General features: G+C 37.5%; 1 protein-coding gene across 1 annotated transcript; it reads right to left on the minus strand.

Annotated features, from left to right (window-relative positions):
• Positions 1-5755: 5755 nt before the first annotated feature.
• On the minus strand, positions 5756-16517 carry LOC147076951 (uncharacterized). Its single transcript, XM_085941401.1, has 4 exons — positions 16281-16517; positions 9372-9524; positions 8427-8579; positions 5756-6979 (listed from the first exon to the last, which is right to left on the minus strand). The coding sequence occupies exons 1-4, from the start codon at positions 16455-16457 to the stop codon at positions 5870-5872; spliced, it is 1593 nt and encodes a 530-aa protein (XP_085797527.1). The 5' UTR covers positions 16458-16517; the 3' UTR covers positions 5756-5869.
• Between the last annotated feature and the right edge of the window lie 316 nt (positions 16518-16833).

Raw genomic sequence — 16833 nt, forward strand, 5'->3', positions numbered from 1 at the left:
CAAAAGTTGGTAAGTTGATAGTTTAGGTATTTTGAGTTTACCACGGATAAGATGTCTATACTTATATACGTTTGCCATATAAAAATATCAAGTTCATCCGATTTTTAAAACATAGTTTCTTTAGCAGCTATTCATTATGTTAAAAATACGTGACTCTTGATCGTTGAATTTACCAACATCAGAAGACTGTAAAGATGTTTACAGTTTTAATTTAGATAAGAATCTAATTAATGAAACGCAGTGGTAAAATCTTTGTAATACTATTATCTAACATTTTTATTATTTTTCAATAGTTGAGCTAAAATAATAAAGGACTTCCGAAATAAGTTTGTAAATATTATGGTAAAATGGCATAGAAATTACATTATTTTCAACAGAAGGTATATGGAAGAATTATCAGAAACATATTCAAATAACATGAACTTATTCAATGAAAGAACTTATGAACTTACACATTCAGGAGAAAAACCATTTGCGTGTGATGAATGTGATTTCCAATATAATCAAATATGTAATTTAAACATACCTAGTGAGCTTAAAACATATGAAATGGCAATACTGATAAAAACTTTATAAATGCGATGAAAGTTCATATAGATGCTCGCAAATTAGTTGTCTTCTCCTCTCTCCTTGGTTGTATACTCATGGCTGAGGATCTTGACCACTGTTAAATTTTGTTATCCTTTGAGCGACTAAGACTTTCAAGCCTTCTCGATCTTCAGTTTCTCGCAAAGCAGAATAAATGGTGACCGCAGTAATCGTAAAAAACATGATATGACAAATTCTTTCGAAGAACCTAAATTTAATCAGTGCACATATAGCTGCTCGCAACATAGTAATTTAAAAAGACAAAAGTGATAATAAATAGTATTGAAAAACCTTAAAAATGCAATTATTGTTTATAAAGATGCTCGCAACTTATAAACATTAAAATCTCTAAAATGAAACATAACGGGGGACACCCTCATTAATGCAATTTGTGGACATATAGATGCTCGCGAATTAATATTTTAGAAGACAAACAAAAGCCATATTCTAATGAAAAACTTTATAAATGTGATGAATGTTCATATAGATGCTCGCAAATTAGTTGTTTTCTCCTCTCTTCTTGGTTGTATACTCATGGCTGAGGATCTTGACCACTTTTAAATTTTGTCATCCTTTGAGCGACCAACACTTTTAAGCCGTCTCGACCTTCCGCTTCTCGCAGAGCGGAATGAATGATGCCAGCAATACTCGTAAAAAACATGAAATAACACATTGTGACGAAAAACCTAAATGTGATCAGTGGACATATAGATGCTCGCCAGTTTAAAAATAAATAAGATGACAAAAAAATGTGTTCAAAAACCTTATAAATGCAATATATGTTCATAAAGATGCTCGCAACCTAGAAACCTTAAATCTATAAAATAAAACATAACGGGGCACACCCTCATAAATGCGATTTGTGCTTATATAGATGCTCGCGAATTAATGTTGTAAAAGTCATACAATGTCACATTCTGATTAAAAATTTTAGAAATTCAATGTATGTTCATATAGATTCTCGCGACGTGGTAGTCTTTAAATACCTACATATTATGACACATATTGTTTTCGAACATGTCCATTACTTATAAGATCTTATAATCCCAAATCCCTTATGGGATCATTTATGAGGGTGTGCCCCGTTATGTTTTATTTTATACATTTTTTTCGTCAAGAAAGGTCTTACATGACTTTTCGAGGCGTGTTCACACGTGAAAAACGGACCAATGGGGCAGTTTTTGTACCTCTTCCATGAGACCAAGAGCCAGATTCATGGACCAATTACAGAAAAGCTGTTTATTTTCCGGCTTTTCCGGGAAATTGTGATCATTTAATTAGGTAAAAATAAGCAGCCTATAGATACCTACAGGTAGTACAAGTTTAGTAACAATCGTAAAAGTCCCTGTGGTACTTTCAACATAGATTGGCAAAATATCTATTAATTCATTTATCGGGTTCGCGGTTAAGAAAAATGAAAATGCATCCGTTCAAAGCGGTGCGTATTGCTAACGCGGGTGGTAAAAATTACTGCTCGAATGTATTGATGCAAACAGAATGATGTAAAATCGAATTCAGCCGTTTCTTTTATACCGAAACTTCGCGCGCTAATTCTCATCAGCTGGAAGTAGGTACAGTCAAAATTTATTTAATTATATTTATAAAACACTTCAACTTAGAAGTATGACTTTAGATCTAATCTAGATTTCTACAAGTATTTATTTATAAGGTTTGAAAGTTATCCATCTAGGGTAACTTTTTACAATTTAAAATTGATCTGTCGGGGTTAATCGACAGATCTAAAGAACAATTTATATTTGTAAATTAGGAAAGCAACCGAGTCCTTGGACTTACATTGTTAGAATTTCTATTTCCGAAATTCCTTCATCTATCTTTTATAAAGGTAGGTACTTAAAATTCGTACACTACTTATTATAATTAAGAACATTAATTTATTATTTAAAATAAGCGTGTGCTATCAATACTTATAAAACGTAATCATTAGATTTTAATTACGACAATATCTGATATCATAATTTATTTATTTAAGATATTTCATATTTGTCGCCGGAAAATACATCGCGACCCAAAATACGAAAAATAAAATTTGATTTTATATAATTCAAAATTGGATTAAATATGAATGGACATTTGTTTATAATGTTAAGCAATTGATATCACATAAGTCGTTTACAATTTATTATCTATTTTTAACCTTAATCCTATACATTTTAATTACTTACATTTTACCTTATAAGACCGTTCGGTCTTCTTGAAAGAAAACTCATCCATAGTTCATTCTGAGTGGCTATAAGTCGCTCAGACTGTATTATGGGACTCATTACATAATTGTTATAGCTTTGTTTAGAGGTAGGCCGCGTAATTTCAAACAAAAATCGACATTTATGGTCGGACCGAAAAGTTGTGACGTCACAAATTTATTGCAAGAAATGCCAACCTAACCTAACCTAACCTAACTATTTTATATGGAATGAATGGTGTACCTAACGAAACAAAATAAGCCGTTACCTGAGTCTATTAATATTACAGTGGATTAGGTTGATGAAAACGTACGCGATTCATCTGTGTCTCATATAGCACATGATAATTGTATTTTAATTATTGCATTGGACCAAAACTCATCTTTGTCATACAGCGGTTATAATCGATTCAGAAGTGCCTATGATGAATTAATAAAAAAACAAATTTTAAGATATTTTTTGAATTATTTACCAACTCAAAATATTCATTTATTTATTTTATTTACTCATAAATAATACTTACATAAATATAGCCTCAAATCTTGACACACAATCTTTACAATGAAAATAAATATACACTAATATAAATAAAGTTTTATGAATATAAATGAACAGTGTACCTATAATGTAAGTCTCCAAAAATTTGTTTATAAACATACGACCATGTTTATAAACACACGAACCCACACAGAACAAATTTTACAGGAGGCAAAAAACACTTTTTGAATGATTTTGGTTTAATATTAATAAAAAAATAGGCATATACATTGGGTGCATGATGATTGATGATTTGGTGTAATATCTTTTCGATCTACCAATAATTAAAGAAGTTATTGCAGAAAATCATTAAAATTTAGGGTAAATGCTTTTTTCCTTCAATTAAAACTTAATTAAGCTCGATTAAAACCTGAATTAAGATAATAAATCAGCATTTTCGGCTTACTTCCTTCTTACAGAACGTGTATTTAGTTGTATTACATTGTTAATATCTAATAAAAGCACTTTTCGAAAAATCGAGGGTTACGCCCTTTTTCCTAAACACAGTCGATAAGTATATATATATTTATTATGACACCCTTGAAACCGAAATGAATATAATGATAATAACAAATTACGTGTTACATCGGCGCGCGCAACTTAGTCACACGCCAAAAATGCACTAAGATCTGTTTTCCTAAACGCGCAAAAAGAAGTATAACTTCAAAAATGTTTATAAAGTTTTAATTTTTTAGGTTAGAAAAAATGTGTAGGTACTAATAGTTTTCAAGGAGATAAACAGTGCCAATGAAAAACGTTAAAGGTTCAGAAAAATATTAATATAATATGAATAAAACACCATTATTCACAGTGTTTTTGTTTAAGTCCTTACTTAATTATTTATTCATTGTTAATGTTTTTATTCGACCATGTCCGATCGTAAAAGGATCATATGGGTCTCCACAGAGTAGAGGTTTGTATGAACATATGTTGTTTTTTTACGAGAAATGGATATCAGCCACTTGGTCAACCTATTAGGTCTATACCTTGACTCATACACAAATTGAAAAACAATATGTGTACGTGGCAGACCCAGGATTCGAACCTGATACCCATGGCTTGATAGTCCAATACTTAAGCCGGGCGGCCACCGTGGGTGTTAATAATTATTCTTCTTCTTATTATGCCATCCCCTAGTGGAGGTCAGCCACTGTCAAGGCGATCTTATCTTTGTCGTCTGCTACCCGGAACAGTTCAGTGGAGCTGCACTAGTACCAATCACGTAGGTTCTTAAGCCACGAAATGCGGCGCCGTCCTCTGCTACGCTTCCCATTGATCTTTCCTTGAATGACAAGTTGGGGAATGCTCTATTTTTGTCCTCTCATAATGTGGCCGAGGTACTGTAGTTTCCTGGTTTTGATACTACGTAGAACTTCTCGGTCCTTCCCCGTTCGATTGAGAACTTCAACATTTGTCACTCGGTCAGTCCAAGGAATTTTGAGGATGCGCCTATACAGCCACATCTCGAAAGTTGCAAGACTCCGCGACATCTCTTGGTTTGGCGTCCATACTTCCATACCATAGAAAACAATTGAGAGAACATAACAACGTACTATACGCAGTCTCAGAAATAGGTTAAGATCTCGATTGCTAAGGAGGCGTTTCATTTTGAGAAAAGCGCTTCTTGCGATCTCAATTCTAGTTACATATTATGTGTTTCGTCGATTACGAGAAAGCATTCGATACTGTCAGACATACTAAACTTCTCGAACTCTTGCAGGAGAAAGTTATCGATGCAAGAGACATTCAACTGATAGCTTACTTATATTGGAATCAAACAGTGAATATTAAGATCGAATTATTATAAATACAATAAAAATAACTTATGAACTATGGTCATATAAAAGAATTTTAAATTTGAAGATTAGTTTGTTTTCATTCTCCTTCTTTCGCATGGCACAATCTAATTTCTTTCCCTTTCACTCTCGTTACAAAAACCTATGAAACTATCCTATAACGTGCTAGTTAACTAGTTTATTCTTTCTACTAAATACATTGCAAATCTTAATACGAGTTCTAAATTTAAATATTTATTATTCTTAATGTTATTAACATTTCTATTTAACAGATTCGAATGCTAGGGTGATTGCAAATAAAAATAATATTTTTTCAAAACTATTAGTTTGAAAAATAAAGAGATACTTGTTATACAATTTAATTTTCCGACATTGTCCGATCCATATAAGATCATATGGGCCTCCACGGAGTGGAGGTTGTTATAAACAGATTTTGTTTTAGAGAAATGGATGCCAGACACTTGCCTGATCTATTAGATCCATACTCTGACTCACAAACAATTTTTTGTCATTCTGCATATCGATAACTGCTACAAGCACATTGTGGTGTTTAATGAGAATTCGGTATGTGAGAGGGAAAGCAGTAAGATTTAACAACTATTATTATTTAATTATCACATTTATCGATTTCTGCAAGTGAAAGGTTGTTCGTAGTTTATCGCGAGAATGTGTAATTTTAAGTTGTAATTCTCATTGTTGTAATTCAGAGTTGAAAATAAGCAGATTTTTTTTAAAACTCCCATTGCATTAATGCTGTTGTTCATCAGTATGTGTCAGCTTATGTCGTTTAAGATCGCCACTTCGTGCGAACTTATTAAAACACACATCGCATTGATGTGGTTTTTTACCAGTATGCATCATTTGATGTAGTTTGAGACTACTAATTTGTATAAATTTTTTAAAACACACATAACATTGATGTGGCTTTTCATTATTATGTGTCATTTTATGGCTACTGAGATGAGAATTTCGCTTGAATTTTTTAAAACACACATCGCATTGATATGGTTTTTCACTAGAATGTATCATTTTATGTGTTTTCAGATGATGATTTCCCATGAATTTTTTAAAACACACATCGCATTGATACGGTTTTTCACCAGTGTGTGTCATTATATGTATTTTGAGTTGACCAATTTGCATAAATTGTTTAAAACACAAATTGCACTGATGTCGTTTTTCACCAGTATGTGTTTTTTTATGAACGTTGAGATAATGAATACCTGTGAATTTTTTAAAACACACATTGCACTGATATGGCATTTCACTATGTATGATTTGATGTCTTTTGAGATTCCTAATTATTATAAATTTTTTAAAACACACATCGCATTGATATGGTTTTTCATCGGTATGTGTTATTTTATGTGTATTGAGATCTTCAATTTGTGTGAATTTTTCAAAACACACGTCGCATTGATGCAGTTTTTCACTAGTTGATAGCATGTTCGTACCACGCTTCAAGATTTTATTTGAGGGATTATTGCATTTATATAATTTATCCGCCGTATGTGTCTTGTATGACTTAAGATGCTGAGACTTCATGCATGAAACATAGTGATGATTTAGATGAGTTACAGATTCAAACACTTCACAACAGTTATCGCAAATAAAGTTACGTGGAAAAAAATTAACTCTGGTCAACTTAATTTGAACGACCTTTGGCAAGTATAATTTTTGAACTTCCTGTTTCACATTCTGTCCATCGATAGTTGTTTCCGAATACTGTATCATTATTTCGTTTCTATTGATTGCAGGTACTATTTTGTTGTTACCCAAGTTATTGTCAACCATCTCTTCTTTAAAGATATCCAATGGTTTACTCTGACGTACTGCGAAATATTTTTGCTTAGAAATCTACAAAAAGAATAAGAAATAAATGAAATATAATTGTGTTCTCTAATATATCATTGATACTAGGTACCTGTCTTGTGACAGTTAATTGTTGTAAATGGTTTTTTTTTTTTGTCAAACCGATATGTTACACTGCGCTTATATTTTGACATGTATGATTAAAGCAAATACCTAGTCAGGTTGACATATATCAGGGTTGGAAAACCTTTTTGCATAAGCGTGCAAACATTTCCCAAAAAAAAATTCGACTGTCTGACGTGACAAAGAGTCGGCTCGTTTTTTCAGGAAAATATTTTCGCAGCGGGCCGCAGGTTGGTCAATTTTTCAGTCGGCTCGTTTTTTTTTTGGAAAATATTTTCGCACGCGTGCCATAGGTTCGCCACCACTGACATATATGATTAGTACCTATACCTAGTCCGGCAAATATTAATGAAAAGAAGCATGCTTGAACAACGCTAATAAATTATGCAAATATTTAATTAAATTATTCAAATCTGTCATCGATTTACGCAACATATAACTGCATTTTATTACAAAATTGCATTTAGCGATGAAACTCATTTTTGGTAAACGGGAATGCTAATAAGGAACATTGCTGCATATGAAATGAAACCAATCCAGAAGACTCCGTAGAATTAATTACATCCACAAAAATGCACCGTTTAGTGCGGTTTACATGCAGGTGGCATCATCGCACAATGTTCATTTAAAAATGAGGCCAAAGCTTGCGTTACGGTCAATGGAGGTCGTCGAACCATGATCAATATTTTGATTTAAATATGGATTCTTTTGGGAGAATGGTCATTTCAACAGGATGTCCCATACGACAGCAACCATCACCTTATGTAAATCAAGATTTGGCGATAAATTGATTAAAAGAAATGGATCTGTTAATTGGCATACAGGGTCGGACGATTTAACATCTCTGGATTATTTACTGTATGTATTAGTGAAATCACTGGTGTGTGCTGATAAATCAGCAACATTTAAGGCATCGAAAGCCAGCAATTTTTGTGTTATATAACACGAAAAATGTTGACTTTCGATGGCCATATGGCCAGCAGTGCTCGAATAAAAGTGGTCCAACTTGGGCGCCCAGAACTTTCTTGCTTGCTGCTGAATTGCGGCGGTGACCACAGGCCCAAATGTTAATGCCATGAATGTATCGATCGTTAGAATCAAAAAAATATTTTAATTTAACATGTGCAATCTTTTTCAAATTTAAACTTATATCATGCTTAAAAACAGCCTTTTTAGTTAACTACTTTTTTGATTTAGTGAATAACTCACAAGATTTAAGAATGTAACATTCGTCTTGAAATTGAAAAAAGTGATGCAATTCCTGAGATGCAGGTTCGATTTCTGCGGGGGTTTTTCTTTTGTCAAAATTTGTATATTTTCTCAGGTGTTTTCAAAATTATGTATGTTAAACAACCTCTATTGAACGTACCTGATCTAATGGCCTGTATTGTAGATCTGAGCAACCAGGTTGAGGTGACTCATTACTGATTTGGCGAATTGTGTTGTCAACAAATTCTTGTTTGATGATCACTCCCTCATTAGGATATTCACACTTAATATTCATAAGGCCGTATTCAATGTTCTGAAAATAACAACATTATTAATATTATGTACCAGTATCATCATTACGATTAGCCAGAAAAGATCTCCCAGAGCTATTTCTTCATTAACATCATAATTTTGTACAACTTAAAGTTTTATCGTGCTTAAAAACAACCTTTTTTCATTCGACGAATAATTCAAAAGATTTAAGAATGTAACAAACGTCATCTTGAAAACACTTCTGAGGATATAAATAATAACCAATAGAAAAAATCTTTTTGAAAAGGGATGCAATTCTTGAGAGATGCAGCTTCGATTCCTGCGTGGGTCTTACTTTTTTCAAAAATAATATGTTATCTCCGAAGTGTTTTCAGAATTATGTACAAACTGTTACACCTCCGTATGGTCCCCATTTGGGGATGTCTCTGTGTATCTGGAGAGGCCCGAGTCGGTATCAAATCCAACAAATAGTAAAACGCTGATTACGAAAAAAAATAATAAATAATAGAGCCGACAATGCCGTACCTTATGACGGTTGAAAAATATTGCAACGTCGCCGCTCTCGTTGAAAGCGAAACACAAGATGGCGGGCAGAACGCCGCAAACAGCCAAATCGCAAACACGTACATTTCGTCCTCCGTAAAATAAACATTATTGTATTATATAATAGTAACTTAAATATACCTCCCCGTTTACAAAACAATTCCGGTGTGTTATTTGTTCACCTCCAAGTCCTAAAATCCAGACGAAAAACCAGACAACAAAATAAAAATGACAGCTTATTTTTTCACTTTCCAAAATGGAGGGAAATGACAGTACATTATGAACGTACCTGATCTAATGGCCTGTATTGTGGATCTGAGCAACCAGGTTGAGGAGACTCATTATTGATTTGGCGAATTGTGTTCTCAACAAATTCTTGTTTGATGTTCACCCCCTCATTAGGATATTCACACTTAATATTCATAAGACCGTATTCACTCTTCTGAAAATAACAACATTATTAATATTATCTATTAGTATCACTATAACGATTAGCCAAAAAAGGTCTCCCACAGCTCTTTATTCAGTGGCTGCCAATGTATGACTTAATTTGGCAGGTGAATGTATAATTATTACCGAACGACATTCTAGCCCAATACCATGTCATCAGTTTAGCTGTATCAGGTCGCGGACTTTTGTAAGGATTTAATACCGATCAGTCTGTCGCAAAGCCAACCAAACCAATGCCAAATTTCCTCCATACAAATTGACAAAAAATGTTATCAATTTCCTTGTGGAGTCCCATTCATCATAGTCGAATTTTTTCTCTCGATGGTCAACTATCGATATCAGCCACAATCGCTTGATGCATCCAAATGACCTAGACGGAAGCTAAAAAGAAGCAGCAGAGATCAAGCAAGCAATTGAGATTTTTCTGTCATCCAGTAAGCAAGACATTGAGCGACGAGACGAAAAGCCTAAATCAGCACAAAGCAAGTCTCCCTAGTAAGTGAAGCCAACGAACAGAATCGGGCAGGAACTTGAGGATTCGAATTGCTTGAGTTTTGGTTCATTGAATTCACCAGCAAAGTGATACGTGGATGCCACAGATTTAGAACTACAACAACCAGAACAATGGATGATTTTACGTAATAAAATCATATAGATTCATCCAGGATGTATGATATCACAAAAAACGTGATAAAATTTCCGAGTGAAATTCTTCTCTTCTTTGCCCATATCCGCCCCTTAACTGGAGCATATGGACACCACGCGGCGCCTCCAAGAATCCCTGTCGCTCGCCAGTCTTCTTGCTTCGTTCCAGGTCAAACCAGCATCCCGTAGCTCCGCCGTATACACTCTGTAGATTGTATTTAGCGGCCTTCCAGGACGCCGGAATCCGGTCGGCTTGAAGAACAGGCAAGCCAGGTTAAAGTTCTCTTCTGGCATCCGCAGCACGTGGCCGAGCCAGGTCCAACGTCGCCTCTTCACTTTCAGCGTGATGAGAGGCTGCTTGGTACGTTCTCTTATCTCCTCGTTGCTCCTAAAGTCATACCACCGCACACCCAGTATTCGTCGCAAACATCTGTTTTCGAAGCTCAGTATACGGTTGCTCTGAGCCTTCGTAAGGTGCCATGATTCGCTACCGTAAAGCAGCACCGTCAGAATGCAAGCGTCGAATAGGCGGCATTTGGTTTTGACCGAGTACAATCGTGAGTCCCAGACATTTCGCATCGAGTTGAATGTTGCTCCAGCCATTCCCATTCGGATAGCGAGCTCTTTCTGCAAAATGCCATCTCCCGTGATGTGTACCCCCAGGTACTTGAAGCTGTCGACGCTCTCGATGCTCTGTCCATCGCTAATCAGAGGGAAATCTGGATCAGGACAGGTGCTATTGCACAAGACGTTGGTTTTCTTCGCGTTGATTTTCAAACCAACGCGAGAGGAGTTGTTATGCAACCTGTCGATTGTCTCTTGAATGCCCTCGATTGAGTTGTCGAATAGGACAGCATCATCGGCGTATTCCAGGTCGCATAGCTTCACCGTGGGGGTAACAGGTATGCCTCGGTCGGGTGGTATTGACTTCCGTAGTATGAAGTCAAAGAGAATGATAAAGAGAAACGGTGCAAGGACACAACCCTGTCTGACTCCGGTCGTGACCCCGAACCATTCCGTGACAGTGTCTCCAATTCTGACACAGCATTCGCTATTCTCGTGCAGGCTTTTGATTATGGCAATGATCTTGGGAGGGATCCCGTATGCTCCCAGTATCATCCAGAGGGAGGGGCGGTGCGGACTGTCGAAAGCCTTCTCATAATCCACAAAACAGCAGGCCATCGGACTGTTCAACTCATGGCTCTGCTGGAGAAGACATCGAAGGTTGTGGATTTGGTCTGCACACGCTCGACCAGGTAGAAACCCGGCTTGGTTTTTCCTGAGGACGTGCATTATTGGGTCCCTTATTCTCATCAAAATGATGTTTGCCAAAATCTTTCCCGGAACACTGAGTAGCGTAATGCCTCGGTAATTGTCGCAGCTTAGAGGGTCACCTTTTTTAAGAAGTGTGATGATTTCACCGTTCACCCAGTCCCTTGGGCAGCGCTCTTCTTCCCACACCTTTGTCATCAGATGAAACATAGGGTGCAGGATTGCGCTCAAGCTGTACTTGAGGAATTCAGGATGAATCCCGTCTCCCCCCGGTGCCTTTCCGTTCTTGAGCCTTTTCACAGCCGATTTTATCTCGGTGTGCGTGGGCGGGCATTCGGAAATGTCGGTCGCTCGGGGAATGTCCAAAAGTAAAGCTTCCGCAGATATGTCAAAGGGATCCAAGGGGGGTGGGCGGTTCAGCACTCCGCAGAAATGATTCTTCCAAATCTTCTTGACGCATTCTGCGTCAGACTCTATTGCTCCACTGGGACCACGAATGGCTCCGGGAGTCGGTGGTCGCCTGCCGCAGACTTCACGGGTGATTCGGAAGAGTTTCCTGGTGTCATTTCTGCTTGCTGCCTCCTCTGCCGCTTCAATTTGCCGGTTCATAAAATTGCGCTTGTCCAACCGCACGGATCGTTTGACTACCCTGTCTTGGGTCTGGTAGTCAGTCCGGCGGTCCTCGGTTCGGTCGGGGTCTCTCTCCTCGTCTCTCAGGGCTTTCAGCCTGGCTCGTTCACCAATTTCAACCCACGTTTCGTCAGACATCCACTTTGGCTGCTCACTCCTTCTGGTACCAAGGACGGTACGAGCCGACGACACAATCGCACTCTTTATGAGGCTCCAGTCCGCCTCAATGAGGTCGGATTCAGATTTGTGCCGCTCGTAGATACGATATACACTATCTCGTACAGCAGTTTCGAAGTCGGTCCGAATTCTTCGGCGTCGGAGCTTCTCAACGTCAATTCGTTCGCACTTTGGAGGCCTCGCCTGGCGACTGAGTTTTACTCGGATGTTTCCAATAAGTAACTCATGATCGCTATGGATATCGGCGCCTCTGTAAGTACGCACGTCGAGAAGTTCCTTTCGGTGCTTCAAGCTGTATAAGAAGTGGTCAATCTGCGTCCTCGTGCGTCCATCAGGAGACGTCCAAGTATATTTGTGAATGTCTTTGTGGGGAAAAACAGTGCCTCCGATTGCAAGCTCGTTCAGAGTGGCGAATTCTACGAGCCGCTCACCATTATCGTTGGGGTCACCGAGGCCGTGTCGTCCCATCACCGTGGGGCCAAGCACCGGGTCTGCTCCTACTCTCGCATTATAATCCCCCATTACAATCACGCGGTCTCTTCGGGGGATGGCGGAGACTGCCGCGTGGAGAGAATCGTAAAAAGCATCCTTTGTCTGCGCGTCGGCATCCTCAGTGGGGGCGTAGCGCTGAAAGACGGTCAAGGAGCTACCAGGCGTCTTGAAGGAGGCACGTATCAGTCTCTCCGAGATTGGTTCCCATTTCACGAGGCAACGGGCCGCTCTCTTTGACATCAACACTGCCACTCCCTGGCGATGGTATTGCTCCTGACCTGAGTAGACAATAGAGTAACCCTCAATCAACTTTCTCCCGGCTCCTTTCCAGCGCACTTCGCTCAGCCCTAGGATGTCCACACCATAGGTGTGCATGATGCGTGTGGCGTGCAGGTCCTTTCCGGGGGTACGCAGGGTGCGAACATTATATGTCCCAATGCGCATACTCGAGTTGTTAGAGAGGATTACTCTACCTGTTTCATTGTCCATTTCCATGCAAGGTCGTCGTTTTACAGAGCCGGTTGTCGTCCGAGGCTGCTGTGTAGGTGTTTTGTTAATCTGTTTCGTTTAAGGAGGCAAGGTGATTAGCCCAGCGCTCCCGAGGCCTGAGCCACGAGGGCCCTGAAGGTCGGCTCGACCAGGTTTTTCTGTCGGGGATTTCCTTCCCTTAGCCAGAAGGCCAGTTTTATGGCGCCGGTCACTCGCCCTTCGCCCCCTGCTGTTAGCTACAGCGTACGCTGCATTGCCCGGAGGTCGCCACGGGGAGGCCAGCAGATGGGACTTGCTGGCAGTTTGGCATTTCCCAACTTTTGCTATGAACACATCTACTGGCGTCAATGTGTCCACTTGGGGCCGACCAGCCCAGCTAAATAATCTTACTTGCGCGCAATAAATCATCACAATTTGAAATCTTCTAATCTTGTTTGATTTATACACGCAATCTTGCCAACTGCAGGATAATACATATTTCCCCATACATTTTCTTACTGTGCACAGTAAATCCATGCACGTGTAAATGGGCTATTACTGATAAACTGATGGTCTTACTTCGAGCGATATACCAATATTTATTTTCCTAGTCATACAGGATAAAGCCTTGAGTCGTTTTGAAGACAGTGTAAACATGATGATAGTATTGATTATGGCCCCCACATTCTGAAACGGGACCCCAGGCTATGATATTTGATGCCCCCCCTACCTATCGCAAAAGATAAAGGCAGTGTGACGCTCTACAGTAGCATTTTTTAAATGGTTTACGCGGTAAAATTAATATGTACCTATATTTAGTGCTTTTTGTATATTTGAATACATCTATTTGAATTATGGAGTTGTCGAGTATTGATACACAATTAAAAATTGTATCGTACAACCACATAATTTTAAATAATAATAATAATAATAATGAAGATAAATAGCGCCGGCGACTTTTTTTAACTGTTCGATAGAACTTGTGGTGTGTTTAAATCACTTATCTGGTCGATTCGCCACGCCATGCCCCTCCTGAAACCGTGCCCCCAGGCTAGAGCCCTGTCAGCTCCCCCTTTGTGGGGGTCATGGTGTTAATAGTAATACATTCACTGCAAGCCACAGACGGTTTCAACAATTTAAAAGCCGTAATAAACTACACAACGCCAAAGTAACAGATGAGGCTGCCGAGTTATGCAGATACAGAGGAAGCTATAGATTTTATCAAGAGTCTAGTAGAAATCATAAAAATGAGGACAACCTGCCACAACATATTTTAATGTGGACGAAACTGGGCTTATTGGAAAAAAATGCTAGATCAGTCATATTATAAAATATCCCAACTAGAAAAATCTAAATAAAATTAACTCCCACGATGGCCGCGCGGATTAACCGTCGGCCTATAGCGTCGTGGGTCCCAAGTTGAAATCCTGGGTCTGGCAAGTACACATATTGTTTTTTTAATTTGTATATGAGTCAGAGTATGGACTTAATAGGTTGAGCAAGTGGCTGACATCCATTTCTCGTAAAAACAAAAATCTGTTAATACAAACCTCCACTCTGTGGAGGCCCATATATGATCCTATTAGGATCGGAGATGGTCAAAAGAAGAAGAAGAAAAATCTATTTCAGGTTTTAAGGTGTCTGAAGATAGGCTAACCACTTTCCTTGGTGGAAATGCTGTTGGGGATTGTAAAATCAAACCAATTCATCAATCAATAATATTTTCTTAAATGTATGAATTTGGGTCCATTTTATATTCACTTATCCTTTGAAACTAACACATATTATTTTTAAAAAAAATGCATGATTTTAAGTTTTATTCGACTTACGTGACTTTCCGACTTATAATTAATCACGTAAGTCGTTCTCTAATAATTACAAATGTCGTGTTGCAATATTCACAGATTCAAAACCTACATAGGTACCTAACATGGAGTGAAAGTCGTAACTCGCAACAAGATAAAAAGATTTTTTTATATACAACGTTTTTAAATTTTCTGTTCAATTATTATGCTCAATATGCTCAAACTTATACTTGATAACATGAAGTAAATAAAAAACAAGCAAAAAATATAGAATACTGAAATGTCATTTTGATTTACTACGCAAGTATATATTAAGAAATATAATTTGTCATATAAATTCAACATGCGTCCATTTAATGTTCTGTTTATTGTTCTATAAGTAACAATAATAATATATTCATTGACATGTTTTCTTTTTAAAGTAAATAGGTAAAAGTTTTAGTCATCTTTACGCGATTTAAGAATTAATACCATCACCATCACGAAACAAACTGACGTATTCACACCTCGACGTTCGCTCTCAGACTGCCAGTGAGTCCAAAATTTCGTCGCACCTATAGTTGAAAATTATTTGCCGTTTCACTGAAGTATCGCCATAATAGTTTAGTTGCTAGGACCACCCACTTAGCAACCAATAATAGTGGATTGGATTACGGATTTCTTCCGAAATAACTTTTCACGCAAAACAGAATTAGCTGTCAATTCTACTTAAAGATGGCTAAAAGTATTGAAATAATGCATTGACATTGTGTTCTGATATATTCTAAAAGTTTGAAATGTCTAGCTAGTCGGGAAGTTAGTTAAAAATCGATTGCAAGATTTGTACTGGATAAACAACCACCGGACATATAAGAATACGAGCTAATAAAAACGTTGTAAAATAGGTACTCAATTGACTCAATTCAGTTAATAGGTAGTGTTAATACGATGCACCGTGTCACTTGATTATCACTCAACAACAGGCTATTTTACTAAAGCATTCTGATATCAGTAAGTAACGTGGTTAGTGAGTAGGTATTTATTTTTACATTAGGTACATAGGTAGGTTAGTAGTGACTTCTTGAAATTGGAAAGAAAACCCACTGTATAAACCTTTCTTGTTCTCTCCGACCAAGCAATATGGTCCAGCAATATAATACTAGCAACTGTAGTTAACCTTGAGGAATACTCGTGCTCACTTTTATTAATTTTATATTACGCATTTGTTGACAAAATTGTGTATAGGTACCCTTGCCTAAACAAATTCGGAATCTACTTACCTCTTTTATGGGGATAGTATTACTGTCGTCATCGATATTTTCCTGTTTGACTGACACGTCAAATCGACCTTCGCTCTTGATGTCATTTACGTCAATCCATTGGTATGCACAGTCTCCGATCACCTCCGCCGTGTTGTGAGGCAATATTTCATCCTTAATTTCGGTTTTTACTTCCATTTTATGCGGTATTTAATAACAATATCGGCTGTCAACAGCTTAACGTCAAGTGTCAATGAAGCCAATGCTAAATACCAGTGTTGCCACCATTTTAGTTCGCACTCAATGAATTAATATAGTATTCAAAAAGTATAGTATCAGAATTCTCATGCAAATTACTTAGTATAGGTAGGTAACTAATTCATAATAAAAGAAAGTTTGGCGAGACGAAAAAAAGGTGCCCGAAATTAGGAAAATGGCGTCGCATTCGGTGATAGCAAAGAGATGAGTCCAATCTCTAAGGATTATTTATGCATTTTAATTCAAAAGAGGTATCTACCTACCTACCTTCACAATAAAAATATGAGAACAATGTAATAATTATAATATTAAGGTA

The sequence above is a fragment of the Rhyacophila brunnea genome, unplaced genomic scaffold (assembly GCF_057557595.1).
Source record: "Rhyacophila brunnea isolate RB1 unplaced genomic scaffold, BYU_Rbru_1.0 scaffold_13, whole genome shotgun sequence".
In the NCBI taxonomy this organism is placed as follows: domain Eukaryota; kingdom Metazoa; phylum Arthropoda; class Insecta; order Trichoptera; family Rhyacophilidae; genus Rhyacophila; species Rhyacophila brunnea.

Bases quoted from the DNA above. Each gene is read 5' to 3' on its own strand.
- LOC147076951 (XM_085941401.1), bottom strand. From the start codon at position 16,457: ATGGAAGTAAAAACCGAAATTAAGGATGAAATATTGCCTCACAACACG. The intron at 9,525-16,280 runs GTAAGTAGATTC...TGTTATTTTCAG, and splicing joins ATACTATCCCCATAAAAGAG to AAGAGTGAATACGGTCTTAT. The intron at 6,980-8,426 runs GTACGTTCAATA...TTCTTTTTGTAG, and splicing joins AATACAGGCCATTAGATCAG to ATTTCTAAGCAAAAATATTT.